The sequence below is a fragment of the Pezoporus flaviventris genome, unplaced genomic scaffold, assembly GCF_033815535.1.
Source record: "Pezoporus flaviventris isolate CSIRO_AGI_PZ_B2104156 unplaced genomic scaffold, CSIRO_AGI_Pfla_v1 ptg000176l, whole genome shotgun sequence".
Classification (NCBI taxonomy): Eukaryota; Metazoa; Chordata; class Aves; order Psittaciformes; family Psittacidae; genus Pezoporus; species Pezoporus flaviventris.
This window is the reverse complement of record NW_026892724.1, coordinates 202,521-219,887: the sequence shown is the minus strand read 5'-3', so window position 1 is coordinate 219,887 and position 17,367 is coordinate 202,521. Positions and strand designations below refer to the sequence as shown.

General features: G+C 52.0%; 1 protein-coding gene across 3 annotated transcripts in view; it reads left to right on the top strand.

Annotated features, from left to right (window-relative positions):
• LUZP1 (leucine zipper protein 1) overlaps nt 1-11,757 on the top strand; it is a 34,998-nt gene extending 23,241 nt beyond the window's left edge. For 2 of the 3 annotated variants that reach the window (XM_061480328.1, XM_061480329.1), the window contains exons 2-3: nt 1,795-5,047; nt 9,710-9,974. In XM_061480328.1, coding sequence (XP_061336312.1) covers nt 1,913-5,047; nt 9,710-9,934 — 3,360 coding nt within the window. In that variant the 5' untranslated portion in view covers nt 1,795-1,912 and the 3' untranslated portion in view covers nt 9,935-9,974. Of the gene's footprint in view, nt 1-1,794; nt 5,048-9,709; nt 9,975-11,617 lie in introns of those variants that run through there. The other variant, XM_061480330.1, reaches the window with a different exon arrangement.
• Nucleotides 11,758-17,367: the final 5,610 nt, after the last annotated feature.

The window sequence follows — 17,367 nt, the reverse complement described above, 5'->3', positions numbered from 1 at the left end:
GCCCTATGAAGTGGGAAGCTCCAGAGTGTTTCCTCTGCAGGGAGCTCCACGAAAACGCTGGAGGCTGCAGTTTCCTCCTCCCCTCAAGTTTGCTGTGGTCCTGGTGTACACTGGGATGTGCCTCAGGCCCTGGATGGTGCTAATTCTGAGTGCCAGAGAGGGACTCCCAGCAGCCATTCTGCCATCCCTGGAGACACCCAAGGCCAGGCTGGATGTGGCTCTGAGCAGCCTGATCTGGTTGAAGATGTCCCTGCTCACTGCAGGAGGGTTGGGCTGGGTGGCCTCTGGAGGTCCAATCCAACCCAATCCATTCTATGATTCTGGTGCACTCAGGTCTCCCTCCCGGCTGCTCCCTGCCAAGCACAGAGGGTTTTTTTACTCCATGGGGTGCGTCAGAGCGTGCCTGGGTGTTCGATCGCCGCTCGCTCAGTGGCAGCAAGGAGCAGTGGTGGAACCGCTCGCAACTGCTCATCTCCTGGGGGGGCAGGGGGGTGGCAGCCAAGGGCAACGACAGCTTTTGAAACAGGAGGGAGAACCTTGGAACTCCACTGGCCCTGGTCCTGTGAGGACAAAGCAGGTGAAGAGCTTTGCTGAGCAGCCTGTGCTGCAGGAGGAATGCTGGCAGCAATGAACAGTGCCCACTGGCATGGCTCATCCCCACCGTCTGTGAGCTAGGGGTGAGGGGGCTCACCCCCATCTCAGTGGCCACCAAACGGAGGGGGGTTGCATTTTCTGTGTTCCAGGTCTTGTTTATGGTTCCTGAGTCTTCATCTCTAAGGCGTCTTCAGGAGACAGTGCTGAATAGAGAGGTGTCTGCTGCACAGCCTTGTCTGTGAGCAGGGACCTGAGTCTTGCACATGCATAGAATGGTTTGGGTTGGAAAGGACCTTAAGATCATCCAGTTCCAACCCCCTGCCATGGGCAGGGACACCTCACACTAAACCATCTCACCCAAGGCTCTGTCCAGCCTGGCCTTGAACACTGCCAGGAATGGAGCATTCACAACTTCCCTGGGCAACCCATTCCAGTGCCTCAGCACCCTCACAGTAAAGAACTTCTTCCTTAGATCCAGTCTAAACTTCCCCTGTTTCAGTTTTAACCCGTTACCCCTTGTCCCACCACTACAGTCCCTGGTGAAGAGCCCCTCTCCAGCATCCTTGTACCCCCCTTCAGACACTGGAAGCTGCTCTGAGGTCTCCACGCAGCTTCTCTTCTCCAGGCTGAGCAGCCCCAACTCTCTCAGCCTGTCTCCATACAGGAGCTTCTCCAGCCCCTGAGCATCCTCATGGCCTCCTCTGGACTTGTTCCAACAGTTCCATGTCCTTTTTATGTTGAAGACACCAGAACTGCACACAATGCTCCAGGTGAGGTCTCACAAGAGCAGAGCAGAGGGGCAGGATCACCTCCATGACCTGCTGCTCACGCTCCCTTTGATGCAGCCGAGGACACAGTTGGTTTCTGGGCTGCCTCAACTTCCACAACCCAAGACCTGCATGTGGGCAGCGTGTGCTGCCTGTTGAGCCCTGGGGTGAGGGTCTGCTCTTTGCTGTGTGCAGGCCGGCAGTGGAGGGCACTTCCTTCCCTCAGCGGCTGGGAAGAGGCTATTTTTGGAAATCCTGTATAAGCAAAGCAAACGGACTGGGGCGCTTCTCTGCAGTTTCTTTTCCCCTAATTCAGCACTCGGAAACGTATTTAATTAAAAAGTTATTTATGGAAGCCGTTATAGTTAACTTATCCAGTGAGAACATTCCCATTCCGAGCTCTTACTGTGATGTTAACCGTGCTTTCTTTCAGGGTGAGACTGCCTCTGTCCAAAGAAAGGGGAACACAGCAGGAATACACAAGGTGCTCAGGACCACGCCGTTCAGCCAGACAAAGCAAAGCCTTCACCTGAAAGGAGTAAAAAAGAAACATGGCAGAGTTCACAGGTCACAAGGAAACCTCAAATCGGCACCTGCGGTTCAGACTGCAGAGTCTCAGCCGCCGCCTCGATGAGCTGGAGGAAGCAACCAAAAACCTGCAGAAAGCAGAGGATGAGCTGCTGGACCTCCAGGACAAAGTTATCCAGGCGGAAGGCAGCAACTCCAGCATGCTGGCCGATGTTGAGGCCCTGCGGAAACGAGTGCTGAAGATTGAAGGCAAGGATGAAGAGATCAGGAAGGCTGAGGAGCTTTGCCGGTTAATGAAAGAAAAGCTTGAGGAGGAAGAGAGCCTCACCCGAGAGCTGAAGTCAGAAATCGAGCACCTGCAGAGGAGAATGGCAGAGCTGGAGAAGCTGGAGGAGGCCTTCAGCAGGAGCAAGAACGACTGCACGCAGCTGTGTCTGAGCCTCAACGAAGAGAAGAACTTGACCAAAAAGATATCGACGGAACTGGAAGTGCTCCGAGTGAAAGTGAAAGAGCTGGAGGCATCTGAGGACAGGCTGGATAAAAGCGAGCAGAGCTTGACGGGCGAGTTAGAAAAACTGAAATCCTTAGCGCTGAGCTTTATCACGGAAAGAAAACACTTCAATGAAAGGGAAAAGCAGAACGAAAAAATCATCCAGGAGCTAACGCAGAAACTAGAACAAAACAATAAGCTAAATAGGGCGGATCAAACCAGGAATGCGTCCAACTTGCTAGAAAGGTCATCAAACAACCTGCTAGACAGAAATGACTTGAGGATTGAAGATGACTTGACTTCGGCGTTGCCCTCTAAGGAGACCAGGAGGAAGGGAAGCGTGGATTACCTGAAACACGTCGAAAATGAAACCAGGAATAAGTCGGAAAACCAAAAGAATAAAAATCAGGAGGACAACAAAGTGAAAGATCTCACCCAAGAAATTGAGAAACTTAAAACTCAGATAAAACGTTTTGAATCTTTAGAAGAAGAGCTTAAAAAAATGAGAGCCAAAAATAATGACCTCCAAGACAGTTACTTGAGTGAGCAGAATAAAAACAAGCTCTTAGCGGGTCAGCTGGAGGAAATAAAACTGCAAATAAAGAAACAGAAAGATCTGGAGAATGGAGAGGTAGAAAATGAAGATACAAGCTTTGCTAGCAGGGGAAAACATGACAGACCTAAATACAGGGGTGTCATAGCTGATTTGACAGCTGCCAAGCACAAGCCAAGGGAGCTCTCGCCGCAGCAGCGCCGGGAAAGAGCAAGGAACAGAGATTTCTCTGTCAGCAATGACAGCTATGCCCACGGTGGGAAGCAGGTGCCCAGTCCAAGCTTAACAAGCAGAAAAGCAGGCAAAGCCTCTGGTGCCTCTGCCCTTTCAGACACTGCCGCCACAGACACAAAAAGACTGGAAGAGAAATCTTCAGTTTCCACTTTTTCTTCTGGTCAGAAGGAAGGCTGCGTCCCTCAGAACGAGGGGAAGAGAGCGAAAGAGCAGCCCTCTGTCCTGAGCCGATACCCTCCTGCTGCACAGGAGCAGAAGTCTTGGAAAGCACCTTCCAGAGCTGTCGGTGACCCAGGCCTGCGATCCAAAGCTGAGAGGCCACCTCAGGTGCTCCGTGGCAACGGAGCCGACGCACGGGATGAGAAGTCAAACAAAGGAGAATCGGTGGCTTCTTTGGCCGAGAAGCTGAAAACAAGTCAGGCAGAAGTCAGTGACTGCTCGGGGGACGCACAGCTCGCCAGGGGTAACCACATGTCTGCCAATGGCACAGGTTCTGCATACAAGTACCAGCTCTCCTCCCACGTGTCAGCATCTGACTCTAAAGTAGAAGCAGCGAACGCTCCTGCTGCATCGCACAGACAGCCTTCGGAGGGGAGGGCTAGAAGAGCCGTCATCTCCCAGGAAAAAGAATTTGCAGACACGTCCCTTGAATGCGCGAAGCCTTCAACGCTAACAAAGTGTTCGCATCGCTCCAGGAGTCAGGAGGACGTGCTGCAGATCGTCACAGGGCTCGAGAAAGAAGACACGGAGCAGTCTTCAACTGCAGTGACGGATCGTGTAAATGCTTGTTTAAAAATGGACCCCAAAGCCACCCAGAGTAGCCAAGAAAAGCTTAATTCAGATGAGGAATTGGGAAGGAGCAAAAAAACGCAGTCAGATTTTGAGACAAGAAGGAAAGTAAGTTCCAAGCAGTTCTGCAATTCCAGGGGAGTTTTTAGAGCATCGCTTTTTGAAAATGACAAAACCACTGTCAATGATGAAGACCCCACCAAGTGTATAAAACCACCCGATGCCAGCACTGGAGGACTTAAATCTAGAAGGTCGTTCAGCCCAAGAGAAGCTCTGAGATCAAAAGCTGTCATTAAACCTGCAATTGTTGAAAAGGATATGAAGGCAGTGATGGGAGGAACCGTTTCTGAGGCTGAGTCCGAAAAGCAAAAGTCTGTTTTTAAACCAGTAACAAATAAAATGACAAGCAGCATCACAATCTTCCCTTCTGAGCCAACAGCTCCAAGAGCCAGTGCAGATGCAGCAGCAAAGGAAAGACATGTTACCACCAGCAACATCAGAGTTGCTCCAAATGAACCTTCCCCAGTAGCAAACAATCTCCCCACGCCCGTTGAGATATCGATCAGTAAAAGTGCTCTGAAATCATCTGAGGCAGACAGAACTGGAGAGGCAGCGCCGAGAAGCAAAGCAGAAACAGTGGTGTCCAGAAGCAGCATTATGATAAAGACTTCTGAGCTCAGCGAGAGGAGCACTGAGCCACCCTCAGAGACAATCAGCTGGAAGAGCCATGGCTCTTCAGATGCAGTTTCATGTGAAACAAAGCATGTCACTGTGAGGAGTTCCTGGAGAACAAGACAAGGCTTACATTCCCTGGAGCACCCTCAGCCCAAAGGGGAGACAAGTGCAGCTTCCAGTACCACAGGCAGGTGTATGTCCTCAGTGGACCTCTCGGAAATGGAAGGGAACAATGCAAGAGCAAACGTCCTGGAGCAGACCTCAGCAAGGACCAGCGCCACGGCTGATTCCTGGAGTGCCCCTGAACTGGGATCCCGAAGGACCAAAAGTAACTTAAGTGCATCTGAACTGCTAACACGCAGGAGCTGTGCAAGTGATCCTCCAGCAGCTGCTGCTTGGCACCGGACCACACTACCTGTAAGTACCCTGAGTTAAACACTCTTGTCTGTCAGCTGGTGAGGTTTTCCAAGCTGCCTGTTGGTCGCAGGGTGCCTGATTTGACATTCTCACAGCTTATTTCCTGAAGTGCTTCCATCTTCCGGCTCCGCTGTCTTCAGTGAAGTATCTCCTATGTGAAGGACCTCATTTAGACTTCTTGACATTAGATCCATCTGACTGGATCTTGTAATGCCGTATGAATAACTATCTAGTAGCATTTGGTCTTGCCAGAAAACATAGTTACATGCAGGACATGGTATGCTTTTCAGAGTGGCTTTGCATGGCACTTTCAACTTGAAGTAGTAATGAAAAGATTATGGAAAAGAGCAGATTTTAATAGAGTTGTGCCTCAGGCAGAGCTGTAGCTCTAATGACAGCTGTAGACATGCAGCTCCTTTTGGTAAGAGCTGCATGGTTTCTCCATGTGAAACCAGACTCTGGTCTGGAAATGCTTCCCAGGCATCTCCTAAACAGATGGGTGCTGGCTGGTTACACAGGGCTGCTTCCTCCTCGGTCTGTATCAACATGCCACCTGGAAAGAAGCAAGAGGCATGGGGATGGCTGTGCTCTTTTCCTGTTCCGTTGGCTGGAACCAGTGAGGGGAGTCCCTCAAAGCAGGGCTGGCACACACACACACACAGTTGGAGCTGTACGTGCCACCGGAGCCACAGGCTCCAGCATATTTCAGCTGAGCTCAGGGGCACCAAGTGCCCCTCCAGGCCATTAAGCCCCATGCCAGCTCCTGCTGCAGCTCCTGCCTCTGCTCTTCACTTAGAGCTGCTCTAAGCAGCTGCTGCCACTGGCAGTCTGCAGGAGGAGCCCGGTGAAGCCATCTGAAAGGGCTGCTGGTAGAGGGGACAGATTCATAACCCAGTGCCTCTGGCCCTGACAAAGATGAGCTGGTGGAGATGTGAAGGAAGTTTTACATTTGCAGAACTTCTCTTCCACTTCTCTGGCAATGAGAAGCACAGAAGAATTTGCTCCATTGCTTTGTAGAGTCTATTGCCTGAGGTGTTACAAAGCACAGGTTGCCCTTCCAGCTACATTTGGACACAGAAGACATCATTTCTCTGGCCAGGGTCACTCGTGGTCACGGGCAGTCTGTAATTCCTTCGTGAATCCCGGCAGAGCTGACATGATTGAGGTTGTCCTTTTGCCTAATGGCAGCTTATGTGTTTGGGAAATGGGAGATCATCCCTGAGCCTCCCTTTATCCAGGAGCTGGAATTCCCAGCAGCCGCACCATTGGGCCTCTCAGCTGAAGAGGTCATCACTTGCAGCAGAGCTCACATAGGGTCAGCCATAGAGCCTGACAGCGTGGGCTCTCACGTTTCTGTCCCATCTTCCCCCTAGGGCAGCCCACCCAGGGCAGTGTAGCTCTGCAGTACCTGATACAGGTGGTCTGGAGGTCACTGTCCCGTCAAATGTGCCTACAGCGGCAGCTGAAGGGTACCTGGCAGGGCAGCCTGATCTCTGTGTGGTCATCCTGGGTATCAGGGTTAGCTGGCTTCCCTGTCTGCAGTGGCGAGCAGTCAGGAAGGTGACTGCGTGGATAGTTCATGCAGGGCTGGTGAGTACGGAGCTGGGCATCTCTCTGTATCACCCTGACACCATAGTCACAAATGTGAACCCTTGGTCATAAATTAAGTATATTTTTAACTTGTAAATGAGGAGCAGGAGGTTACCCTGAAAGACTGCAGATACACAGAGCAGATACACCAAATTTTATGTATTTGGGCAGCTCAAACTATTGCATGTGCCCTTGAAAAAAAACACCAAAGCATCGACATTTGAGGAGCATCTTCAGGGTTAGGATATGCCTCATATCACAAGCAGCTTGTTTCTGCTGGGATCTGAGTTGCAGTTAAAGATGCAGCTATTGCTCTGGCAGAAGGCTTGGCACTGATCTATGCTGACTTTGCACATTTAGCTTTCCTGTAAAGGCATCACTGTCACCTCTTCCCAGCCCCGCTGTCCAAAGTCTGAGGTTGCCTTAAGAATCCTATCTGGAAGCTGCGCTGGTTTTGCCAAAATACATCTTCCTCCCCTCCATGAAACACGATGTCTGATGCCAGGAGGTAACAGCAGCTCTTTGCAGCGCTTGGGCTATAGGAGCAGCAGCTCTTTGAAGCAATGCTTTGGGAGACCCAAAGGCAGTAGCTGCTGATGGCTGGATGCTGCAGCCTGAGGACCAGCTCCCTCTAGTGCCTGCAGCCAGGCTCGCGTAAAAGACTGGAGGAAACGCAAGACCTCAAGCTGTAAATCAGCTAAAACCCTAAAGGTAGGCTTGTCTTCAAACGAGGCCATGCTCACCTGTTTGGGGTGGCTGGGTCCCATGGAAAGGTCTCCCTGACAGTATCCAGCGATGTGCTGCCTCTTGCCCCTTCTCTCCTCTGCTTTATAAAGTGCATCCATCACCATTTCACCCTTGCTGACTCCATGTGAGCATCTATTTAAGCAGCTAACCACAGTCTGTTCAGAGCAGCTTCCAAGGGCTTGTCAGTGACCAGCTGATTGTTCTTTGGGGTGCCATGAAGCACACCATGCTCCACGATGACCCAGGCCTGGGGCAGTACCTGGAGGTACTGGTCTGCAGCAGCAACACATGGAGGGTGGCCATCCTGATGGCCCTGCCTCAGCTCTTTACCTATGAAACTCTTTGAGACCAGTGTATCTGGGTTGATAGTCACAAATTGAGACTGTTTGACAGCTGAGATGGACTGACACTGTCAGATGCCCAAGGGCGTGGAGCTCATATATGCTCAACCAGTGGCTTCACCTCTTCTCACCTGTATCAGAAATAGTGGTGCCTAGCCCTTGCTAAGCTGTCCAGGTCCATCAGTCACAGAACCCCAGACTGGTTTGGGTTGGAAGGGACCCTAAAGCTTGTCCAGCTCCAACCCCTGCCACGGGCAGGGACCCCTTCCACTGGAGCAGCTTGCTCCAAGCCCCTGTGTCCAACCTGGCCTTGAACACTGCCAGGGATGGGGCAGCCACAGCTTCTCTGGGCACCCTGTGCCAGCGCCTCAGCACCCTCACAGGGAAGAGCTTCTGCCTAAGAGCTCATCTCAGTCTCCCCTCGGGCAGGTTCAAGCCATTCCCCTTGGCCTGTCCCTACAGGCCCTTGTCCCAAGCCCCTCTCCAGCTTTCCTGCAGCCCCTTCAGGCACTGGAGCTGCTCTGAGGTCTCCCCTTCAGGAGCCTTCTCTTCTCCAGGCTGAAGCAGCCCAGCTCTCACCAAGCAGATCCCTAAAGGCTGAAGCCTGCTCTCCTGCAGTCCAGGGCAGTGACCTTGCTGCACACCCTTCTTGCTGCCCTAAGAATCTCAAACTCCCCCATTTTATGGTCACTCCAGTCAAGGCTGCCCTCTAGCTTCACACTCCCCACCAGCCCCTCCCTGCTGGTGAGGACAAGGTCCAGCATAGCCCTGCTTCCTGATGCTTGGAGATCAAAGTTGTCATCAACAACTCCAGCAACCTCCTGGATCACCTGCGCACTGCTCTGGTGTCCCTCCAGCAGACACTGGGGTGGTTGAAGTCCTCTATGAGGACCAGGGCTTGTGAATGTGAGGCTGCATCTGTCTACCATCACGATGAATGGCATTCATTAACTTACAGTTACTTACAGTTAACTTACATTAACTCACTTTTACAAGCAGCCTGGCCCGTCATGGTTACCTCTGGCCCATGGTTGGTTGGAGGTCCCTGTCCCTGTGTTGTGCTGCTCACCAAGGTGCTGCTGCTGCTCACATCTCACTTCTGTTGTAGGGCTTGGATCACAAGAGGAGGGGTCAGGTCCAGCGTTCGCTGGATGTCATCCACAGCAGGGCCAGCTTAGGCAGCTTCTTTCTGAGAGCCCACCAAGGCCTGGTGTCCATCTCAGAGATGCTTTTGTGCCAGGCACGGGGCGGGTGCTGCCTCTCCCTTCCCTGCTATCCCTTTTGCCACAGGGCAGGGACTGAATCTGTTCTGCCACTGCCCACATCCCCTTCTCAGGGCTGTGCTCTGCGTGGCTCAGCAGACACGATGCCAGAGCACAAAGGCTTCAGGAGTGCAGTGCCCAGTTCACCAGTAATGATTTGCTCTGGTTCCCCAGCCAGCCATAAGGCAGACTGTAGGTGTCTGAATGCCAGGGTATGATCCCATAAATGTCTCTACAGACATTCAGGAAAACTTTAGTCTAAGAGTGCCATTTAGATGCTTCTAGCAGGAAAAGAGTGCAGAACACTCCCACATCGTGTCCTCCTTGACAAGAAAATGGGAGATTCAGGTTGCTGACCACCCTTCAGAGTTAATAGTTACAGGAAGCTCCTTCAGTCACTAAGCTGTGGGGTTTTCTGCTGCTAGTCCCTCATGGATACAAGCATTGAGCCCAGTGAGCCATGCAGGCTGAGCACAGGTTTGTGCACAGGGCACTCAGCTCACCAGAAGACTGCATCTAGAACTTGGGTTAAAATTACTGGGGAGTTTAAAAAGAAACAGCACAGAAGTGAGGAGATGCCAGAGCTGGGCTGGTGCCTCCAGGCCCTCCTGGCCAGAGGGACTCAAGCCAGCACCTCACCCTGATAACCCTGGAGCAGGAGCCCAGTGCTGTTCCCCTTCCCAGTCCCCAAGTTCCGACCTGCTTTGTTTTCCTTCACACAGGATGAAAGCAAAGATTTTGTGCCCAGTTCCAGAAGGAAACAGTACGGCTCCTCTGAGTATCTGTCACAGGCTGACACAGCAGGGAAAAGGCCAACCACCAAGATGGAGCTGCAGGACCCTGAATCCAGCCCCCATGCACCACTGAGTCTCCAAGGGGAGGAGCAGGTATGTGAGTTGAAGGAGCATGCAGAAAAGAGAGTGACAAGGCAGGAAGCCAATATCTGAACTGCCCCCCCAGGGAGATAACTTAGAGAACTTGTCCAAAGTGAATGTAAAGCCAGTCTGAAATCAGCACTGCCCAGAGGTGGGGTGACTCCTGCCTTGCCTCCATAGAGGTGGGGTGTCTCCTGCCTTGCCTCCGTAGAGGTGGGGTGACTCCTGCCTTGCCTCCGTAGAGGTGGGGTGTCTCCTGCCTTGCCTCCATAGAGGTGGGGTGACTCCTGCCTTGCCTCCATAGAGGTGGGGTGTCTCCTGCCTTGCCTCCATAGAGGTGGGATGTCTCCTGCCTTGCCTCCATAGAGATGGGGTGTCTCCTGCATTGCCTCCATCAATTATTCTACTCATTCCCTGTAACATTAAAAACTACTACCTTATTTTCTTTGTTCTGAACTTGTTTCAGCTAGTTTTGATGCTAAAAACAGTCTCTAGGGAATAAGAGGCACTGCTTCTAGTCATCCTCTGGCACACACTGGACCATCAGGGATGGGAAAAACAACCCATTTGGAGAGGCAAAATCAGAGTCCCTGCTTCAGCTGGCTGCTGTACCCCTAGGGTGCTTGGCTGCTCCTACATACCTGCTACTCTGCCTCCTGAGCCACGGCTTTCTGGAGACATGAAGAAGTGGAAAATGGGCCACATTAGAGTGACTGGGACTTATTGCCTGAAATAAGCCCCCTTCAAAAGAGACAGGGATCTAGGCCTTTCATTCCTAGGTGCACAGCCGTGCTTATGTCTGTACCAAAGACTTTCTTTGTCTCCTGGAATTCCTTATTTGCCTGTGCAGCTGCCCAGAGCAGAGTGCATCTTGCCATGTATGGATCAGCCGCAGCAGGAAATATCTTAAGACCTCAGTCCTGTTGTCAGTGCATCTTACTGGAGGTGCACAGGAGCTGCTGAGTCTTGCTGTGAGAGCAGCAGAACTGCAGTGAGGCAGCCCTATGTACTCATACCTCTGGGTGAAGCTACACAAAACAACCCAGAGGGACGTGGTCCCAGCTGAGTTTTGCAGACTGCCACTTAGAGATAGGTAATGTTTGCAGGAGAGGGTAGTGAACTTTCACTGTCCTTGTTGGTAGCCAAGGAAACGGACACCATAGGGATGCTCTCTGTGGTCACTGAGAGCTGTTATGCAGATGCAGACTCCTGTACCTGAGGCTGTGCTGTGCTTTCTTTGTCTGCACAGACTGGGTCAACAAGAAATGAACACTGGGGTAAAGTCAGGTCCCCACAACATACACACTGTCATTTTGAGCTTCTGTCTTTGCCCAGACCTCCAAAACTGCAACAGGAGCCTGAACACCTTGCACATGAAAGATGTGCTCTGACGTTAGATCAGTTCCATCTCCTCTGTGTTCTCAGGTGCATCTTACTTGTAAGAACCACGTGCTGGGTGTGACGTGGGTGCACTGTATGCTGCAGCATTAAAAAAGCTAATAGGTCCTGCCTGGGCAGGGCAGGGCTGGGTCATTCTGCTTTGGGCTTACTGCACTGTAAGCACTGACAGAACCTGCATCTTCCAAACTGATCCTGCCACTGCCCTCCCCTGCCCCACCGCTGGGCTAGGATCCTGATGGGCTTTGGGACTGCTGCCTATGGGCTATCACAGTGCTCTTCCCCAGAGCAAAATTGCTGCCAGAGGCAGCTGCAGGTCCTGGCCAGTCTGTGATGCTGCGGGGCTGTGTCTTACAGGGTGCTTCCCGGGCCTGCCGGACAACATCTCGGAGATGAGCTGTGTTGCCTTCCACCCAAAGAACACGCTGCACAGTGGAGCAAGAGGCAGGACAGTACCAAGCTCATGGGTGTCCCACCTGTTTGTAACCTCTGCACAGGCTTCAGCAAGCCTGAAACCCATTTTCTAATGCGATTTGCAAGGTACAGGAGCTTTACCAGTGAATTCATTTTCTTCTTTGCTGAAGAGGCAGCTGCAGAGACTTTGCTCAGGGGACTCCCACTTCTCATCTCTGTACCTGCAATCTTACATCTGCTCCATAGGATGGTAGGTCTGTCTCCGCATGGAAGTCTTGACTGCACAGCCACTCTGAACGATGGTACTGCCTGGACAAGAGAGAACTTCTTAATCACTTGCATTTAGACAAGATCCCAGCGGTATCCCTGTGGCTGCAGTCCACCAGCCCATGACAGCTGTCCTGCATGGCTCCACATCCAAAAGCTTTCTGTTTCTAGGGAGAGTTTGCATTCTCCTAATACACCCTTGTTGGCTTGGGTTGTGGTCACCTCAGTACCTGTGTTCCCAGCACCCTCTGTCATAAGGCAGGAGGAAACCATTCCCCACTGGTTGCTTTACACATTAAGAGTGAAGGAGAGCAGAAAATGTTTAGAAGCAGCTTCCTCCCTACTGCTGTTGGTCTCTGCAACAAGCTTTGCATGACCTGCTCATCACAAGCTGAGATCTTGCACCAAGAAGTCAACCACTGAGTCAAACCAGCATCAATTCATGCAGCAGTGAAACTCCCTCCCGACTTGGACTGGGGTGCTTTTTTACCTGAAGCTTTATGTCTCTCGTGCTCCGCAGGCAAGAGCCCTGCTGCACTTTCTCAGCAGTTGTGCTCTAAAAGAAGCACAGACAAGCAGAATGTCCTTGTTCCTTTCAAAAACAGGGTGGAGGCAGTGGGGTTGGAACCTCAGATGAGCTCCAGTAAGGCTATCTAGGCAGCCTTGGTCTGTGCACTTCTTCAGGACCACCTCATCTGCCATGTCTGGGACTCGGGTATGGTCAGAGACTGCTTCAAATAGAGGTATGTTACCCTGCCAGTGCCCACAGGCAGATGATGATGATGATGATGATGATGATGAGGGCAGATGATGTTGCTGCTGGGGGAGACACCGACCCCACAGCTCCAGGAGATGCTCAGGTGTTGGAGCAGCATCTGCCCTGAGCCAGGTGATTGCATCTGGCTCACACAGAGCTCTGCAGGTCCTTCCTTCACATCCCACCACCCCGCTGCAGGTTCTCCTGTCCTGCCTGTTGGGAACAGCCACCCCTCTTTGCTGAGGGACAAGGACAACGCTGCAGAAGGGAAAAGGTCCCTTGTTTGCTTTGGAGGTGCTGCAGGAACAGCTGTGCCCCAGCAGCTCCCATATGCGCCCCGCTCTCATTCCCACAGCTCGCCTTCCAGACGAGCAGCTACCACAGCAGTGACCCAGGCACATCCGTGCCACTTGTCCCCCCTGTCCCTTGGAATTATGCCTCAATTCTGAGAGGCAAATGAATTAAAAAAAAAACAGCTGGTTGGAAAATATCTATGAAAGCATTTATATAAAAAGGAAAGTGTTTCAATGCCGTGATTTTTCTTCTAATAAAGATTGTTCGGAGGAAGGGAAAAAATATTTTTAGGAAAAAAAAAAGTTTCATTTTGCAATTTTTAGATGGTTTCCCAAATTTATATTTTTAACCCTTTAGTTTATATTTCGTGACATGTCCAAGTGTCACATTAACAAGACAAAGAGATAATGCTGTCTCCTACCATTTCGTGTCATGGCAGTGCTCGTAGAGAAGGGGATAAACAGATCATCACCTGTGATGGGAAAGAATTTTCAACTCAAAATCCAAACTGAAAGTAACTGAGGTTAATTCAGATTTCTGCACCGCCTCCCCTGCCCCGTGTTTATGGGGGGGGACAGATCAGTGCGGGTCTGGCAAACTGAAACCAGAAGGGGTTGGGGTTTCTCTTTCCCCCAGCCTGTGGAACCGCAGTCTCCACCCTGAGCACCCTGCTCTGCTCAGAGGTTTCTGTAGGGCAGGATCATCCCTACCCCACAAAGACATCACTGAGATCAATGGCTTGAGCAGCATCAGCTTCCCTCAGCTCCTCATGCAGCCCTGCAAGCTTTCCCGAGAAGCAGAACTGCAGCCTGACCAGAAGTGCTCCATCTCAGCAGTGCTCTCAGGACTGGCTCGCTGCCCTCTGCCATTCTCAAGATGCCACCTTCTGACTCCTTCAGGGTAAAGAAAATATTTCCCTTCAGACTAAACGTGCTGTCTCAGGGCCTCTTCCACCCGTTGCATGGGAGAAGCTGCTGCAAACCCCTTCCAAGCCACTGCAGCAAGTGGCTCTGCTGCCTCCTGCATCACTTCTTGCTTAACCTGGGAGGTCACATCTTGGCGTGTACCTGCCTCTTCAGACATCCCAGCAATCATTTACATTCCCAAACCTGCTGCTGAGCAGCTCTCCAGCCATACAGCACATACCCACTTAGTCACTGTGGAAGAGCCACTGCTGAAGACCTGCTTGGCATTGCAGTTCGGTCTCACAGAGCAGCAGCATACTTCAGAAGACCTCCCCCTGCCCTGTGTCACTGCTGCCCAGGACTTCCAGCTTAGTTCTGCAAACATCTGGACAGCACATCTGCACTGCAGAGCAAGGATTGCTTTGAGCAGTGACTGCATGGCTTTTCTTCCAGCGAGGAGCCCCGTCCTGCCGCAGGACAGTGATCACATCCTGTGTGCCTGCACACATCCACCAGCCCTCGCCTCCTCACGTTCATGGATCCAGCTTAGTGTGCTGCTTCCAAAGCTTTTTCCAAGGGAACTGGCTTCAGTTCCGTCCAGGAACGCTCTGCACCTCTATGACACAACATGCTGGGTTAACACAGGCTTCCCTGTACTTCTCCACAAACCCCAGTCAGCTTTTCACCCCCACAGCTCATCCCAGCAACGCAATCCCCTGGCTAAAGTGCACCAGCAGCAAGAGCTGTTTCCTTTCCCCCTCTGTCAGCCGGGACCAGGTTTTTCCTTAGCCATGGGCTTCCCACTGCTCTCGACTGAGCCCTGCCTGCTGTCCCGCTGTGCTCTCCCCAGCTGCTGCTCACAGGTCATGTCTCCTTCTGTGGCTGCATCAGGCGTCGGGTCAGTACTTCACAGCACACACCTTGAACTCCTGCTCTAGACTCAGTCACCACTTGTACATCGTGAACACAGGCGTCACTCAGTAACTACACCAGGTTGGCTTTACCACAGCCGAGATGAAATCTAAGCAAGAAAAACCCTCTTTAAAATGGAAAGGGGCCATGCCCTGTAATCTTGAGTGCAATAGGAGCTGATTGTATTATTAAACTTATAGCAATGACTTCAGGAAACACAATGTGTTTTACTCAAATTGCACACTTTTTTTGAACGGCTGTAAAATAGAGTATATGTGTAAATATTGCCATCACTGAAGAAGTATTTGTAATTTTAGCATATAAATATAACAGGCTTTTCAGTGGGCTTGATGATGCCCCAGGGCCGCGCATCAAGCTCTCGGGTAATCCCAAAGGTGTAAATGTATTTGCTGTACAGAGGAAGTGTCAGCGCTCGCTTCTCCCAAGGGAACGGAGGCTCTGGTCGGTCCCTTTTGGAGGCCATCCCGGCGCGGCTGGCACCGGCCCGAGGGCTCTGCAGCTTCCTTTGCGCCCAGTAACAGCCCTGCAGCGCGGTGCTCGCGGTGCCATGCACTCACCCAGCCACGAGGAGAGCCCTGGGCCTGCTGCACACCGCACCTCCGGGACAGGGAGCACTGGGCAGGGGCGGCCCCCCCTTGGTGCTTCAAGAGACGCTTGGCATGAGCGATCTCCTAGCTACAGATCAAAGCAATAGTCACACTGATGGCATCTCTAATAGAGTAGACCTCATCTGCCACCCTTGCACATCGTTGGAGTGGTCAAAGCGCTGCTCCAAGGCCAGCCTCCAGTGGACTGCACTGTATGTGATGAATGAAGCCATTGTTTGCAGATGCCTCTGATGGCCAAGTAACCCAAGGACCCAAAGGAGCATCTCCCTGGGCTGCCGGCATGCAGTGCAGGTTCCTGCCTTGGAGAAGCAGCACTCCAGGCTGCATGGAATGTATTTTTAAGAAAATAAATCTATTTTTTTGTATTTGCAGACATATATTTGGGCTAGGGCAGCTTAGCTAGAAGACAAATACTGCAAGAAATCCTTTCATAATCACAGACTCATCCAAGTTAAGCGAATTTTCCAGGGTTCCAGTATTGCCTGTTTCCCTAAACAAGCTGTGTCCAATAGCTCGGTCAGCACTGTTTCCCCCTCACAACTCCCTGTCTCAGCTCCGCAGAGGGAAGCCAGCTCTTTCCTCCCCAGGCTGCCCATGCAGTGGATACAGATGGTGCTCACCTCCTTCCAGTTACAGTGCTCTTTGCATGCCAAATGTAAACACACACTTATCTGCATGTCTCTCCTGACTCGACCGCTGTCAGCTCTACAGTATATAACCAATAAAACTCTTCTCTTTTTACACGTTTGTGATGTGGTGCTTGGAGCTCTGCCTAAATCCCTGCACAGGGGCCGGTACTCAGAGGTGCTGATGCCCACCGGGGAGGTGCTGCAGTGGCTCGGGTCTGCAGCACTGGGTTAGTGCTGAGTCTGCCCGCCTGGTGCTTAGGTTTTTGCCTGTGTCCAGGCAGGTCTCACTCATCCACTCCTGGGCTGTGCTCAAGTCATGGACAGTGCACACACGGCCCATCAGGCTGAGCACAGCCGCTCTGCACTGAGATGACCTGGATCTGGCACTGGTGAGGGCAGGTCGGAGGGTGAGCGCCCAGAGGGAAACAAGTCACCATTTCCTCCATAGAATGGTTTAGGTTGGAAGGGACCTTAAAGCTCCTCCAGCTCCAACCCCTGCCACGGGCAGGGACCCCTTCCCCTAGAGCAGCTTGCTTCAAGCCCCTGTGTCCAACCTGGCCTTGAACACTGCCAGGGATGGCAAGGAACTTCAGGGGATAAAGTGGTCGGGTGCTCTGCCTGCATCAGTGCGTATCTAAGAACGTGATGGGGCTGCACTCGGGGAAGTGCAGATCCGAGAAGCCTGGGCTGCATTCCTGATGTGAATATTTGCAGGGGATATTCCACTGCATTTGCCAGCCTCTGTGAGGCTTTCCAGGGAATTTCTCACCACGTTGACTTGATCCCTATTAGCACCTACAAGCAATGGACAGACTCCATTACTTAGTATAGAGTCATAGAAGAGTTTGGGTTGGAAAGGACCTTGAGATCATCCAGTTCCAACCCCTGCCATGGGCAGGGACACCTCACACTAAACCAGGTCACCCAAGGCTCTGTCCAGCCTGCCCTTGAACACTGCCAGGGATGGAGCATTCACAGCTTGCTTTGGCAGCCTGCGCCAGGGCCTCACCACCACAATGGCACCAGCATTGCCCTTGGTCCTTGCTTTCCCACCTAAACCTCCATCTGCCCACATAAACAAGATCCCTAAGGGCGAATGTTCAGACCTGTACCTAAGTATTCTGCTAGCAGACAGGGCCACACACAGTGACCACAGTGACCACACACACAGTGACCACACACACAGTGACCACACACAGTGACCACACACAGTGACCACACAGTGACCACACACAGTGACCACACACAGTGACCACACACACAGTGACCACACACAGTGACCACACAGTGACCACACACA